This window comes from Ciona intestinalis, unplaced genomic scaffold (assembly GCF_000224145.3).
Source record: "Ciona intestinalis unplaced genomic scaffold, KH HT000034.2, whole genome shotgun sequence".
Taxonomy (NCBI): Eukaryota; Metazoa; Chordata; class Ascidiacea; order Phlebobranchia; family Cionidae; genus Ciona; species Ciona intestinalis.
In genome coordinates, this window is record NW_004190356.2 from 643,860 (window position 1) to 658,465 (window position 14,606).

General features: G+C 33.1%; 1 protein-coding gene across 4 annotated transcripts; it reads right to left on the reverse strand.

Moving 5' to 3' along the window:
* Positions 1–4,041: 4,041 nt before the first annotated feature.
* On the reverse strand, positions 4,042–11,233 carry LOC101243490 (glioma pathogenesis-related protein 1-like). Of its 4 annotated transcripts, none has more exons than XM_026837912.1 (10): positions 11,123–11,233; positions 10,694–10,833; positions 10,150–10,342; positions 9,559–9,694; positions 9,149–9,264; positions 8,361–8,429; positions 6,710–6,840; positions 6,046–6,180; positions 5,159–5,239; positions 4,042–4,690 (listed from the first exon to the last, which is right to left on the reverse strand). In XM_026837912.1, exons 2-10 carry the CDS (start codon positions 10,797–10,799, stop codon positions 4,467–4,469), a joined length of 1,191 nt encoding a protein of 396 aa, XP_026693713.1. In that variant the 5' UTR covers positions 10,800–10,833; positions 11,123–11,233; the 3' UTR covers positions 4,042–4,466. The 4 variants fall into 4 exon arrangements, with proteins under 4 accessions (XP_026693713.1, XP_026693712.1, XP_026693714.1 ...); XM_026837911.1 differs by lacking the exon at positions 11,123–11,233 and adding an exon at positions 10,984–11,111; XM_026837913.1 differs by lacking the exon at positions 11,123–11,233 and adding an exon at positions 10,925–11,100.
* Between the last annotated feature and the right edge of the window lie 3,373 nt (positions 11,234–14,606).

The following is a 14,606-nucleotide window of genomic DNA, read 5'->3' on the forward strand; positions in this document are numbered from 1 at the left end:
TTTATTAATTGTATCTGAAAAATTAAATATCAATATTGAAATATATATATATATACATATATCATTAAAATATTATTACGAGAAAAATTGACTGAAGAAAAAAGTGCTGGATCGTGGGGAAAACCCAAAACTCTGGCCATTCTTTACAATCTGGCCATCTGCTACACAATCACACGGACCAAAAATAATTTATTGCTTACTTCTGGTTTGTTTATGATTGCGATTAATCGATTTTGGTAGTAACTAGTAAGTATAACAAACAGGGTTTATTGAAATTACGATAATAAACTAAGTAATTATAAACATACGACTTATTATCCGATTGTCACTCTCTTTTTTTTTCGACGGCATGCAAACCGTTACACCACAGAGCCGACGATAGTTAACAGAACGAAAGAGCGTATATAACCTACCTAATTTTGGAAAGATGTTTTTACTAGTGTTTTATATATTTATAAAGGTACTTTCAGTATTTAAGTAATTTGTTTTATACTTATTACCAATTTAAAGTGTTTCTTTGTGTATTTTTTTCAAAATTTTAAACTTAATAAGAGCGCCCACTTGTGAAAAGAAGAGAGTGACATTCGGATAATAAGTCGTATGTAATTATAATACGCCAGTCTGCAGAGTATAGCAGTTCCTGACGAGATCTCGCGCGTGCAAGACGGTTATTTTTCGCGTGCGCGCGTGCTATCATTAAAAATCTGAGTGCGAAGCATGTACATTTTTAAGCCACGTTAGGAAATCTCACTTAATTTAATACGTATTTTTTTCTTTGTTTAATTAATTGGCGTGCGTGGGACAAATTGTGGCGTGCATCACCAAAAGTCTGTAAAAAAATCGCGGGTGCACCTGCCATACTCTGCAGTCTGGATAATACGTAATGTAGTTATTCGAGCTGAGCTCTGTTTATAGCATTAGGATTTGATTTATTATTACATTAAGTATGCTGTTTTTTAAAGGGCATTTCCATGTTGTAAAAGCCAGCACTAGTGAAGAATCTTACAGTATGTTACAGATTAAAATGATTGAGTGTGTTTGAGGTTGCAGGTTGGTAGTCAGGGAGCAGAGGCTAGTAAAGGTTAGTGGTTGGTAAGTTAAGCAAATAACTCAAGAAAAGCAGTGTCCTCTAGCATCTAAACGCCGTTAGTGCTGTGAAACATACGTTTGCTAGAAACAGATCAGTCGATTAAAATTCCTTACACTAACATGTAAAAACCTCTGCTGGCTCCTGGCTGTCTAACTAAACTGGAAAGGATGTGCATGATTGACAATAAGTATCCACGTTTAATGTAACTTCAAAAAAGTTTGTAAAGTTACTATTACTACCTACGCGCATGCGCATATCTAGTACAAACGTAATTTCTAAGGTCGTAGACGTTCCACGATCTATAATTCTATAATTGATTACCATATCGTATTTTACCAATTTTTGAAAAACGTGTGCAGTGCTGCCAAACAACAACATTTACACACGCAAACAAATAACAAGACAAGAGATTTAAGATCTAATGTGTAAGCACGTTTAAAACTAATAATTAGCATAGTAATAATTATGCCCTTTAAAGGGTTTTACTACAACAGTCGACTGTGCGCTATTAAAAAACAAACCCGTAGTAACCAACAAAGCGGGTTTCAATTGCCATTGGTGGCTGTGAAGCAGTAGGTAGTGTAGCAATCTGCGGGGCTATAGTAGAATGCATTTATACATGTGTAGGTACGTAGGTAGAATGCATTTATACACTCATAAAGACCTATATAATGTATGAGGATTGGGTAATTGGTAAAGAATAAATGTAAATACGCGTGGTACAACCATAGATATCTCCCGTACGGCCGTACCCTTGTAAACTTACATTAGTTAACCTTGTCGTCGCTTAAAAACAATTGTTCTTGTGAATTTTGTTAAACTGTAATTACGCCGTAATTAGGTAATGTTAGAAGTTAATATTATTTATATGATGTTTAAATAAAAAATAATGTGTTAATAACGATTTATGAAAACGCAGTATAAGAGTAGTGTTTTTAATGCGTCCCCACTTAAATAGTATTAGTTTGATTCAGTCGTGAATCGGTTTTAAATAATAAAACGCTAGAATCAAGAATTGAGATAAGTGCGGAAAAAAGTCGCGCAAAAAAACAACGATCTATATGACCACTGACGTGCTTAAAAACGCAGGCTATACATTTGTAATGAAACACCACAGACATACTGCTGTATTACTAAATGTACCGCTGCATATTTAATTCTGCTTTAATATTATTGTATAGCATCTACATGCCACTCAGTTTTATACATGTTTTGTTGAGGTCCCTTAAAAATGTGCGGGTTGCGCGTGGTTCCGCATATTGTCTTAAATATAACCAAAAATCAAAAAGGGAGTTATGAGCAAAAATGTGATTTCCTAAACAAGAGATCAAAGACCTAATGCATGAGCACGTTAATTAACCTAATTAACATAGCAATGATTAACCATTTTACTACAACGGTCGACTGAGCTCGATCAAAAACTGTTAATGCGTCCCTTCTTAAATGGAAATAGTTTGATTCAAGCGTGAATCGATGGCGCTAGCTTTAATAGCCTAAAGTCCCGGGTTCGATCCTCGCTTGCCGCGACAATTAATTTGAACATGTTTTTTTTAATAAGAGATATAGGAGACTAATACTATATATACTTTTTAATTATATTTGCATACTAACGTAAACAAAGCCAAAAGTTACCGATTGCTGTGTTACCAACAAGTTCCCGATGCATGGCAGTTTACTTGACTCGCAAGCGTTACAATCATTAATTACTCATTAATTGGACGATTTTAAACACTATGGTTTATAAGACTAGGCTTAGTTAGAATTAATTTATCGAATACAATCGATTAATCAATGTTAAAGTATATTTTAAGTACGAGTTAGTTGCCTTAAACAAACAGAGTATTCGTCAATTACTTGCAAAATAGGCGATTATATGCAGTAGCGTTTATAAAACTATGCTTAGTTAAAATACTTTATAGAGTTTTTTATGACGAATATTAATATCTGTAATTACTTTTTTTTCGAATTAACAAAATTTTATATTGGAATCGGTACCGCTGGGGCTAGTGCCAACATTTTATGTTAGTAGCACGAGTAGAAAGTATCGAAAGTGGCCGCTATAATTATAGTATTTCAGGATCAGTTGGGTCCACCAGGAACTGTAAATTATAGGTAAAATGTGTGTTTTTAACGGAGGGTCGTAATAAATTTGGGCCGGGTGGACATTGTGTTTATTCCAACCTACTGCGCATGTGCAGTAGCGTCTCGGCGCATGCGCATTAGCGACCGGTACAAATATATCAGTCGGAACCAATATATTACGACACTGACAACGAAACTTAAGGTATTTATTTAAAACTTGCCTTACACCAAAGTCTCTTTAAATTAATAAGCCACCCTTTTTTATCTTAACTATGGGTCTTTATGAAATCTAAAAACGCCAACACCTTGAGTGGCATTCTCGGCTACCTACTAAACTAGTCGCCGCCTAAATCGACTGACTAAAATTTAGTCGGCCGATTTCGACAGACTAACTTCTGTAATAAGTAATGCACAGAATAGTAACTGTTAAAGCAAACGCTATATACGTGGTTTCTAACTTTGTATTGCTGACAAGTACCAAATAAACACACGCCGACCGTGCATTGTTTGGGCGGTTCGCGCTCTGTGGGGTCCGTATTGGCGGACATAATCGCCCTCTGATGTGGCGCTAAAACTTAAACCCTAATTTAATAACTGCACTTTATAGTAATTTCAACTTACAGTGCTTCACTACACGGATCGATCAGTTTACCAATGGAATATATTGTTACGTATTATAACAGTGGTTTGGTCCGGAACGCTGCATAACGGTCAAGCGCGGGACCTGACGACTGCTGTAGTCTGTTATATGTTATAAGCTACACTGAATACGACTTTACTATAAAACATGTAATTTAATCTAAACTGTATAAAAAGGAATGACATTAAAATAAACGCTAAACTGTTGCTCCACATAAACGACAACTAGATACGGCAAAAACTCGATACAGCTTTCACTCAACGATGAAAAGGTTCGAAGAAAAAGCGCGCGGTGCATGGCACGTGACACGCAGCAATTTGACTAACGGCAATAACGGCAACAAAGGAACACGCGAAAACGTTAAAACAAGAGTAAGAAGTTGTGGGTAAATAACACTGATAAGGAACGCAAAAAAACATGACTTTAAACAGTAACAAGAAAACACAAAAGAACTCAAATAGTGAGAAGAAACACATTTAAAACTGAACTTTAACAGAAAATACAAAAATTCCTAAATAATAAAAACAGTGCGCTTGTCAATAAAATCGGTGCTAAATCACGATATTATAATACACTATATAATATTTTTACATTATGCATGTTTATAACAATAAATGCTTTTTACAAATTGTGTTCGTATATAGATTCAGATATTCAATTAAGCAAAAATGCTAGGACCCAAATTAAAACTAATAAAAAATTGTTTATTCGAGACGGATTAATAGTAGAGGATAAATTATATACGCAGGTTTTTGTTTGATCAGTTTGAAGAAATTCAAACGAAGTTTTGCAGATGCAGGTATAACCCCCAGTTTCGTTGGTGCAAGATATTGCGACAGTCGCCCCACCACACAATGTAAGGTCACAAGCCACTTCAGCTGTATTACAACAATTACGTAATCTAAGCTATATGTTAAAATTGGAGACTTAATGTACATTATGTATATTTAGTTTAAAAAGTTGACTATTAGTTATAGGCTCGTTGGTTTAAAACGTGAGAAATTAACATTTTTTCGATTTTTAGTTCAATTCGTCAACTCGTTTTAGTCTCATTAGTTCGTTGTAGGCAACAAATGTTACGTTTGGTTGGTTTTAATTGTTGCTTATTAATTTCGTGAATTTGCTGGTGTATACACAACGTTCTACTACAGATATCTCTATAGTACGCCATGTATACTCTTATGTGCATTTATTCAAAGTTTGTATAGTTGGATGGGGGTATATGGGACACCTTTTTATTTTTTAAAACGCAATTAGGATATTTAACATTATGTGCTATAGGTGTCTCGTCTCCCCTCACCCTACTAAATAACAATAAGTAGAATTCTATATAAAGGCAAATATACCTGATTTTGTTGACATTGGTATTGCTGTGGTCGATAACCTGAAGCTTTCGGATGAATTTTCGGTCGGTAGTCTTGTTTGTTCTTTAAAACGTACGTATATAGTATTATTCTTTAATTCCATAAGTATTTCCAATCAGTAGAACAAATAAAAATAGTATTGTAATGATATGTGAGGTTTATATAGTTTATAAATTGTATCCGCATTTTTTCTCAATAATAACATCTCACATTTTAGGTATTTAGGTGATATAGGGGAAAATGGGACACCTGTTCGTTCTATTTTATCGTCCCTTTTGGTAAGAAACGAAGAACATTTTTTAAAAAAAGTATAAAACCGTACACGTACGGTTCCCATAAACGGTTATTGTTAACTGTTTAAAACAAGATTAGGATATCTGGATATCATGTGTTAAAGGTGTCCCATCTCACCCCACAGAACTATATACAGATAATACCGTAACAACATATCATCCATTAGATGGTGTAGTACTGAATTTTATGAATACTTTTGCTTATATTCTGATTTAGTATTTTATAAAAAAGTAAATTTATGAAAGTTTTGTTTTATAAATAAAATAAACCAGGTTTAATTAATACGTGTTTGAATTTTATTTTTGTGTGACACTACTAAAAAACAAATATTTTGCTCTATTGCTTAAGGGTGACGAGTAAAAACCACCAGTTGGTCTTTTCTGTATTTAGATTTAACATTTCAGTTTTCCTTGATGTCGTGATTTCATGCATGAACATGCCGTAAATAAAAATAAATAAACGTCACTGTATTATATAAGAGTAAGGTGTGTTGGGTTCCACTTATTTTTTATTTTTTATTTTATTTGAGCAATTTGATAATAATTTGGCAATTCAATAAAAAGATAGCAAGCTACCTGTTGTTTTGGGTGGAGACGTTGCTTTGAATGAACCCATAGTTGTTATTTCGACTCCATTCACTGCAGTTGTCGTTTTAAATGAATCGGTATTTGTCGTTTCGATTAAAATGTGAGTTGTTGTTTCGGGAGATTCTGCATTAAACATTTTACTTTCTTTCAAGTTTAACTTTTGATGGAAGGTTCGTATTTAATTAATATTATGTAAATGTTCTTCCTTTGTTTACACCGACGTTTCGACGCCCTTTCAATGAACCTTCACCAAAGTAATATTTATCAATGTTCTATTTGGCTCATGTAAAAAAGAGGGATATTTTTTTCTTGTAATGTTGATACTTTATACAACCCATGCATTAGTGGCCACTGGGCTGGAGCAACTGCCGTTAAGTGTCTTTTCCCAAGACCATATGGCCAGGATTGTAGCAGCGACGAGCCTCTAACTCATTACCTCTGGGCTATATACAGGTATGCGCGCTAACTGCTTTGTCATACGGGGCGGACAATTTGGTTCATATAACATAGTTGCAAACCTTGACACTAATTTACTCATTTTTAAAAGTAGGCTACTGCCATTAACCAGTACTTATCATGTTTTCTAACGTTATTCTAACAAACGTTTCCAAAAGATTCACATTATAGACTAAAAAATAAACAGAACTTGTACCTTTTACTGGATCCCTTGCTGGGTTAGTGCATAGACTGTCTTTACAAGTGTCCTCGACTGCGCATTCGGAGCATATTGCTCCGGTTTTGTAGGGCTGCTTTTGTATAATACTTCCATCGGACAGTTGCACCCTTAAGAATCCATTGATTTACAATGTTAGTGTAAGCTCTTTCATAATGTTTTCGGGCGCCAATACCATACGCAATATAGAATCACATAATATAGTATAGAGTGAGAAAAGACGGGACTCGGCGCCTTATATTTTCAAACAAGTATTCTTTTATCTGTACCCAACCAATATTAGACAAAAAAATGTTACAGTATTATTTGACATTATTCTTAAGGTTCAACCAGTGCCCGGCAAAAACGAAAACTGTTGTTAAGTATTCAATTTCGGTGTTACATAACTACAATATTTTTCCATGACTAAAAAGTGTTAATAATCAGAAGTTCAGTTTGAATGCTCGCTAAATTATATCAAAACTCCCGAAATTATGTAGTCTGCGAGTTTCGAATCATCAATCCAGCATCGTATTAATACATAAACATGAACAAAATAGGCAGTGGTCCACATGCTTTTATATGGGGATAATAAAAATATCGTTTTACATTTGGATAAATAAAGTTTACATATAGCAAAGTAACGAGCAAAGTCAGTTAATTTCGGTAGGTTAACAACAAGTTTCAGAATTCTGTTAATGTAAAAATATCTTAACTTTTTGTCCCATCTTTCCCCGTGTATACATTGCAGTTTTGTTATAGATTGCCAAACTTTTAAAAGTTTGCTTTAAACTTAATAATTTATACTTCAGGAGTAGTTGAAATATAATATACTGTTATAATAACAAGATAATGTATGAGAAATATGATCGGAATTCAGTCACTTGCTCTTGGAGATAATTTATAAGAAGTGGCTTGTGCAAAAAATAGTGTAGCATTACCCAACATGTAGTAAAATATAAACTTTATTCATAGTTATTATTACCAAAATATTTCATATTACTTCGTTGTTTTTACGAGTATTTGTAATAATAAAATCACTTATTAATCAAAATTAAAACGAATTTTAAATTGTCGCGTCTTACACTGTGTGTTTTCGAATTAGTAAAATTAAACCTGTTGTGCGAATCATTAAATAACTGTAGTTATGTTTTAACGTGTGTACTGAATTGTTGTTAATTGATAAAGGTGTGGTAGTACTAATTTGTGGTAATACTAAAACACCGTCTTGTACTTTGAATACGGAAATATTATACAAATGTGCATAAGTGTTCTGTCTTTCCCATTCTATTATATGTTACATACAATCGTAATCGGAATATACAATATATATATGTGAAGTTTTATAACATTATAACACGCGTGTCTAATATCATTCCCTCACGAGTTAACACATGTATTTATCTGTGTTAATTTAAACAGCAAAGCACTAATGAACATTGTGTATTTACAGGGAAGAAACATACGCCCGCAGTGGTACCGTATTAAGCCTCTTGCCCAGCAATATATCCTGTGGCTCGGATGCAAACGCTTACACTGTTACGGCGCCTCATACGTGAACAGTTGTGTTGGAGCTGGTAACTATCTCATTAAGCATAAATAAATTACATGCAAATAAAAAAATAAATAAATGCAAACACGAACAACTCACCGTACATTCCCACCCCTTTCTCCGTAATTACAACTTACTATAAGACCGTTGTCCGTCCCAAAAACGTTTCTGACAAATAAAATGTAAGTCCAAGTTATAATAAATTAGCTGTTACTGTGTATTTAATAATAAAACAGTAAAAGTAAATCAATGCAATTTATTTATACTTGCTTGGAGGAGCAACCGCAGTGGTTATATAGTGCAATGGGTGGAGACGCGACACTTAATTTTCAAACTCAACATACATGACGATTTTAGGGGGACATCACAAATTGGTATTATCATTCCTTTATTAATTGACAACAATTTAAAGAAATTAGTAAAATACACGACGAATTGTTCATCGATTTGCACCCTAGGAGAGGGTAAGACGGGACAGTTTAAAATGTTTGTTAATTTTGATTAATAAGTGATATTGGAAATACACTTAAAAACAAAGAAGTAATATTGTACGAGCTGGAAGTCAAATTCAAACATTCTTTGTCTTGAACAACTACTCCAGTTTTTACCATGTTTTCTACAGTATGTTATTATATGAAGATTTGACACTGTTCAAACAATAATGGGGATTGTTATAACAATTGATAAATAATGTATCTTAAAAATGCATAATAACTTGCAAGAACAGAAAATCAATTATAACTTGGGATCAATTTTATATTTTTGCCACAAATTGGGTATTTCTATTCTATATTTGGAAATAAATCATCTGTGTTTTAATATACCGTTTCAAAAGTTTGATAGTAAAAATAATTTATCAACCACGGGTAGGCCGTGTATCAACCAACCTACACACACTGACTCCACATCCAACTTTGTAACTTTCAGCCCAAACAACTTGTTTGTAATGCCCGCATTCTTTCCCCGCCTGGCACGAGAGTGAATGGTAATTGTAATAAGACACCTGAGCGGAAAAACAAGTTCTTTTGGAAATAGTTGTTTATTACATATAGTATAGGATGGGGACATAGGAAATTTTTCATTCCAATTTTCTCATCCCATTTGGTAGTAAACAAAGAACATTTAATGAATTATAAAACCGTGTCCTCACGACTTCTATATACAGTCGTTAATTGTTTAAAACACAATCGAGATATTTAGACATTGTATGCTAAAGGTGTCCCATCTTACCCCACAGTACTACATATTGTTGAAAGTACTGATTCTTTGATTACTGACCTAGTGGAGAATTTATTACCTCATCGTACCAAGCTTGAGTCGTCTCATTAGGAAGAAGATCGGTATTTACATTCGTTCCAACCTTTCGTATGTTTTCTCCCACAGAGGAAAATACTGATGTGTGAAGACCAGAGCTATGAGCGAAATTGCAGCTTCTGTCGGCGGGAAAATGCTTTTTTTTTAAATTTCGCTATTAGCGTCAAATGTTACGCGACACGACGACCAGAAACTACTTTTAAATTTAAGTCTAGTTTTAGAAGATTATAGAATTTAAGTCCGACGTTGTTGCAGTTATAGTCGTAACCAAAAAGTAGAAGAAGAACTTCACCCACAGAGACAGGTTAAAAAAGATCCAAGTTTACAGAAAGATTAGTTACAGTTATTTTTAACCGCAAGAATAATTAACGTTAAAAGAATACAATATCAAAAAGTCTGACAGTCATGCTCCCGAATAATACAAGACAAACTGCAATTAAACACTTAGACATTGGAGGGTCAAAGAAAACACTTTAAATACAGTCAGCGGGTGACGCTAAGTAGCTATATTGGTCAAAACAATAATTGTTGCATATACCTAATAGTAAAAAAGTAACAAACTAATTAGCTTTACTTTGTGTATTCTTCAGCAAGTGCCTGCAGTTCATTGTCCCATGACATCATCATCATGTTGGAAGCATTGGGAGATACGATTCTTCTAAGTTCGTTGTGTTTCTTCACGAAATCATCGTGATGGGCATCAGATAATATAAGCGTAATAAGATGATTATCAGACGCTCTGCGGTGTCGAGAGAGTAACCAATGAACTGTAAAATCCAAAATCAAAATGGTTAAAGAAAAACAACAAAAAAGTTGTGAATTATATAGTTAAAATTATGGCAATAACACTATAACGTAAAAAAACACTATGCTGAAGTAAACTACATGCAATATACATTACATGTAGATATAGGTGTCATTCAAGTTCTGGTATGCAGAGTATAGAAAGTTATACGCTAACGTTTAACATGCTGAATCACTTTTAACTATCCAAGCGTAAAAAACGTCACACGCGTAGTCTTACCCGACGTTATGGTCCTACCCAAAGATTGTTATGGGAAACGAAAATTTCCAATTATTCATAAAACTAATAGTAATAATATATCTAGGTTGCTAACCTGCGCTATAGTTGTTGTGGTATAGAATAACAAACAGACAGACCAAACTACTAAACAATACCAAACACGATTTTGGGATCGTTTTGAAACAACTTTTATCCAGCATTATTCTCTTTGCCTTCACCTTTTGAACTTCACTTCTGCATAAAACAAATGAATGAATGTATCACAAAACAAAGTATTTACTACTAATTAGACGACTGAATAATAAAATAGAATTCAATGTTTTACCTTATATATATATGCGATGGGCGTTATTTTTTGTAATTTAATGCAAACTAGAAATTTACCTTCAGTAGAAAGTTTATAATGTCTCTGTCTTAGCACTACTGTGCATATTATTCACTTACATACGTGACACATGTAACGTACGGTCGCTACCTTCAAGCGTACACACAACAAAATATCAAGTTTCGTTACACAGATTACCTTAACTATAACTTTCCATGACTCATATTTGCTATTTACAATTCCGTTTAGCCTCGTATGACCACTGACAATATACAGTTGAACCCAACTGAATGAGGCACTGGTTCGATGTCTACCTATAGAACTGCAGATGATACAAGCGCACAAACTCGTTGAAGCATTCATTCGTTAAGAATCGTTTCCGATACATGTTGCGAATTTTAACATTAATCAGTACAAATTGGAAGTTATAAGAAGTGGCCTAATACACTATGTAGTTGTAATGTAAACGAACGGCGAAGACAAATGTTGTGGTAACACAACAAAGGTATACGAACAAAACGTTGTGATGAGCCAACAACGTGACGACTTCCCATTTGTTTTGCGTAAACTATGGGTAAAGCCTCGTCATATCCGGTATCCATAGACCTAAATAATTGGTATTATGACATGATGTTCTTATTTCTCGGTAACAAAGTGGCAATAATCAGTTTACAAAATGTAGGCGTTGAAATTGTACAGTTTTCGGCTTTAGTGTTGTCGGTTTTGTGTACAATCTACTTAAGCGCGAAAGCAAATTGCATTATAAGTATGACGCAAAAGAAGATTTAATACGTATAGTGGTGTGTGTAAAGACGGGACAATTAGGCAAAAACTTCACAATATTTTGAAAATCAAAATAGATGACGGTGTTTGAGTGATACCACGACTTAATACTATCATTCCTTTATTAATTGACAACAATTAAAAACAGAGTATATTAAAACACACGAGGAGTTATTTAGCGATTGGCGAACAGGTGTGACTTTACAAATTGGAAAACACACAGGATAAAATATGAGACTTTTTTATTTTTCGGAGCCCAATTCAATGATAATCAGGAAAATAATGTTTCAGAATTGTTCGACAGTATTATTACGACTTCATAAAACGCGCGTCAAAGCCGATTGTTTTTAAATATTAAAAAAATATGTAAAATAGAGACAGTATATTTGAAACAGGTAAAAATGCAAAATAGTAAGGTGAAATTTTAAATTCTCGCTAAATCATAGTAAAGCCGGTGAATTTTGTAATTTGCTAATGTGAACGATTCAACAAGTTTCATGGCTTTATAAAGAAAAATTAAATCTTTCGTACAGCTTGATTTTGTCTTGTATAACTAGTTTTAGTAATGAGATATAAACATGAGGAAAGTAGGCAGGGGCGAATATGACTTTAATTTGGGATAAAAACAACAAAAAAATATTGTTTTAAAGTTATATATATAACGTTTACATGGCAAAGAAACTAGTACAACTGCTGGTTAAATTCGGTAGGTTAGCTACAAGTTGTAGAATACTGCTAATATAAATATATTTCAATTTGGTGTCATATCATTCCCCACATTGTAGTTTCGTAGGATTTTATTGTAAAACTTTAAAAGGTTTGCCTTTAATTTAAAAATTTATACCTTAGGGGTGATTCAAATATAATATATAATAAAAAGATAATATATGTAAAATATACATGAGATTGAGAAATTCAGTCATTTGCACTTAATTTATGAGACTTACGTGGCTTATGCAAAAAACAGCTTACCAATTTCCATTTTGTAGCAAAAATGTAAACTTTATTAATAGTTGTTATAAATTTTCTGTTACTACAAATTCATATACATTTGTAGGATACAATATTTATCCATTGTTGTTCGAACAATACACACTGTTGTTCCAACAATACCAGTTGTCATACAATGGCATAATGTGGGTAATATGTTAAAAAACTATAGCAGTAGGGGAAGGAAAAGAAATGTTTCAATTAGATTTTAATAGCGTACAGTATTATTTTTGTTATTTACGTGATTGGTATTATTAAATCTACTTACCAATCAAAATTAACAATGATTTTAAACTGTCCCGTCTTATCCTGAGTGTTTTCAAATTTAAAAAAAATAACTTTGTTATGTGCGAATCCCTTATTAACTCATCGTGTGTTTTATTATATTTTTGTTGTCAATTATTAAAGGAAAGATAGTATTAATTCGTGGTATAACCCACAACACGTCATGTATTTTGATTTTGGAAATATTGGGCAATATGTGCTTATGTGTCCCATCTTCCCCACCGTACTATAAATAATTATTATAGTAGGGTGGGGGAAGATGGGACACTTTGTCAGACGAGACTTTTTTTAATTTTCTTTTCACGGAACCCCATTTAATAATAATCAGGAAAATAAGGTTACAGAATTATTCGACAGTATTATCACGACTTTATTAAACGCCCGTCAAAGCTGTTTACTGTTTTTAAATATTAAAAAAATATGTAAAATAGAAACAGTATACTTTGAACAGGTAAAAAATGCGAAATAGTGGGGTGCTATTTTTTTAATGCTCGCTAAATTATAGTAGAGCCAATGAATATTTATAGTTTGCGTGTGCGAACGATTAAACTAGTTTTATAGGTGCATGAAACAACCTTGAATTTTTCGTACAGTTTGATTTTGTCTCATAAAACTAGTTTTAGTTTTGTAAAAAAAGCACTGAGATATAAGCATAAAGAAAATAGGCAGGAGTCAATATGACTTTAATTTGAGATAAAAACAGCAAAAAATATTGGTTTAACGTTATATATATGAAGTTTACATGGCAAAGGAACTAGCACAGCCTGTTAAACTCGGTAGGTTAACTACAAGTTGCAGAATACTGCTAATGTAAATATATTTCAATTTAGAGTCCCATCACGGCCTACTAGAGATATCTCTAGTAGGCCGTGGTAATATCCAATTTGTAGCAAAAAAAAAAACTTTATTAATAGGTATTATCAATTTTCTGTTATTACAAGTTTATATACGTTTGTAGGATACAATATTTACCCATTGATGTTCAAACAATACCAATTGTTATGCAATAATATAATGTATAGGCAACATGTTAAAAACTATAGCATTAGGGCAAGAAAAGGAATGTTTAGACTTAATTTTTAAAGCGTACAGTATTATTTCGTGTTATTTACGTATATTCCTATTTATAAATACATCTATTAATCAAAATTAACAATGATTTTAAACTGTCCCATCTTATCCCGTATTTTTTTCGAATTAGTAAATTTTCACCTGTTGTGCGAATCGCTAAATACCTCCTCGTGTGTTTTATTATATTTTAATAAATTGGTGTCAATTAATAAAGGAATGATAGTACTAATTCGTGGTATTACCCCCAAAACCGTCATCTATTTTGATTTTGGAAATATTTGGCAAAATGTGCTTTAAGTGTCCTATCTTACCCCATTGTACTATAGGCCTACTGTTAAAACCAGCATTTCTCAAACCGGGCTAAATTTACCCATACCTTGAACAACTCGCCAAAAATCTAGCGCATCCGTCGCATTAAATATAGCTAACTAATGTAATTTTGTTTTCGCTTTTTAATTAATAAACGCCATATTACATATTGGGAGTAAATCTGATAACTACCCTTGTTAAAAGTGTAGAGGTAGAGCATACAAAAAAGCTTAAGAACCACTGG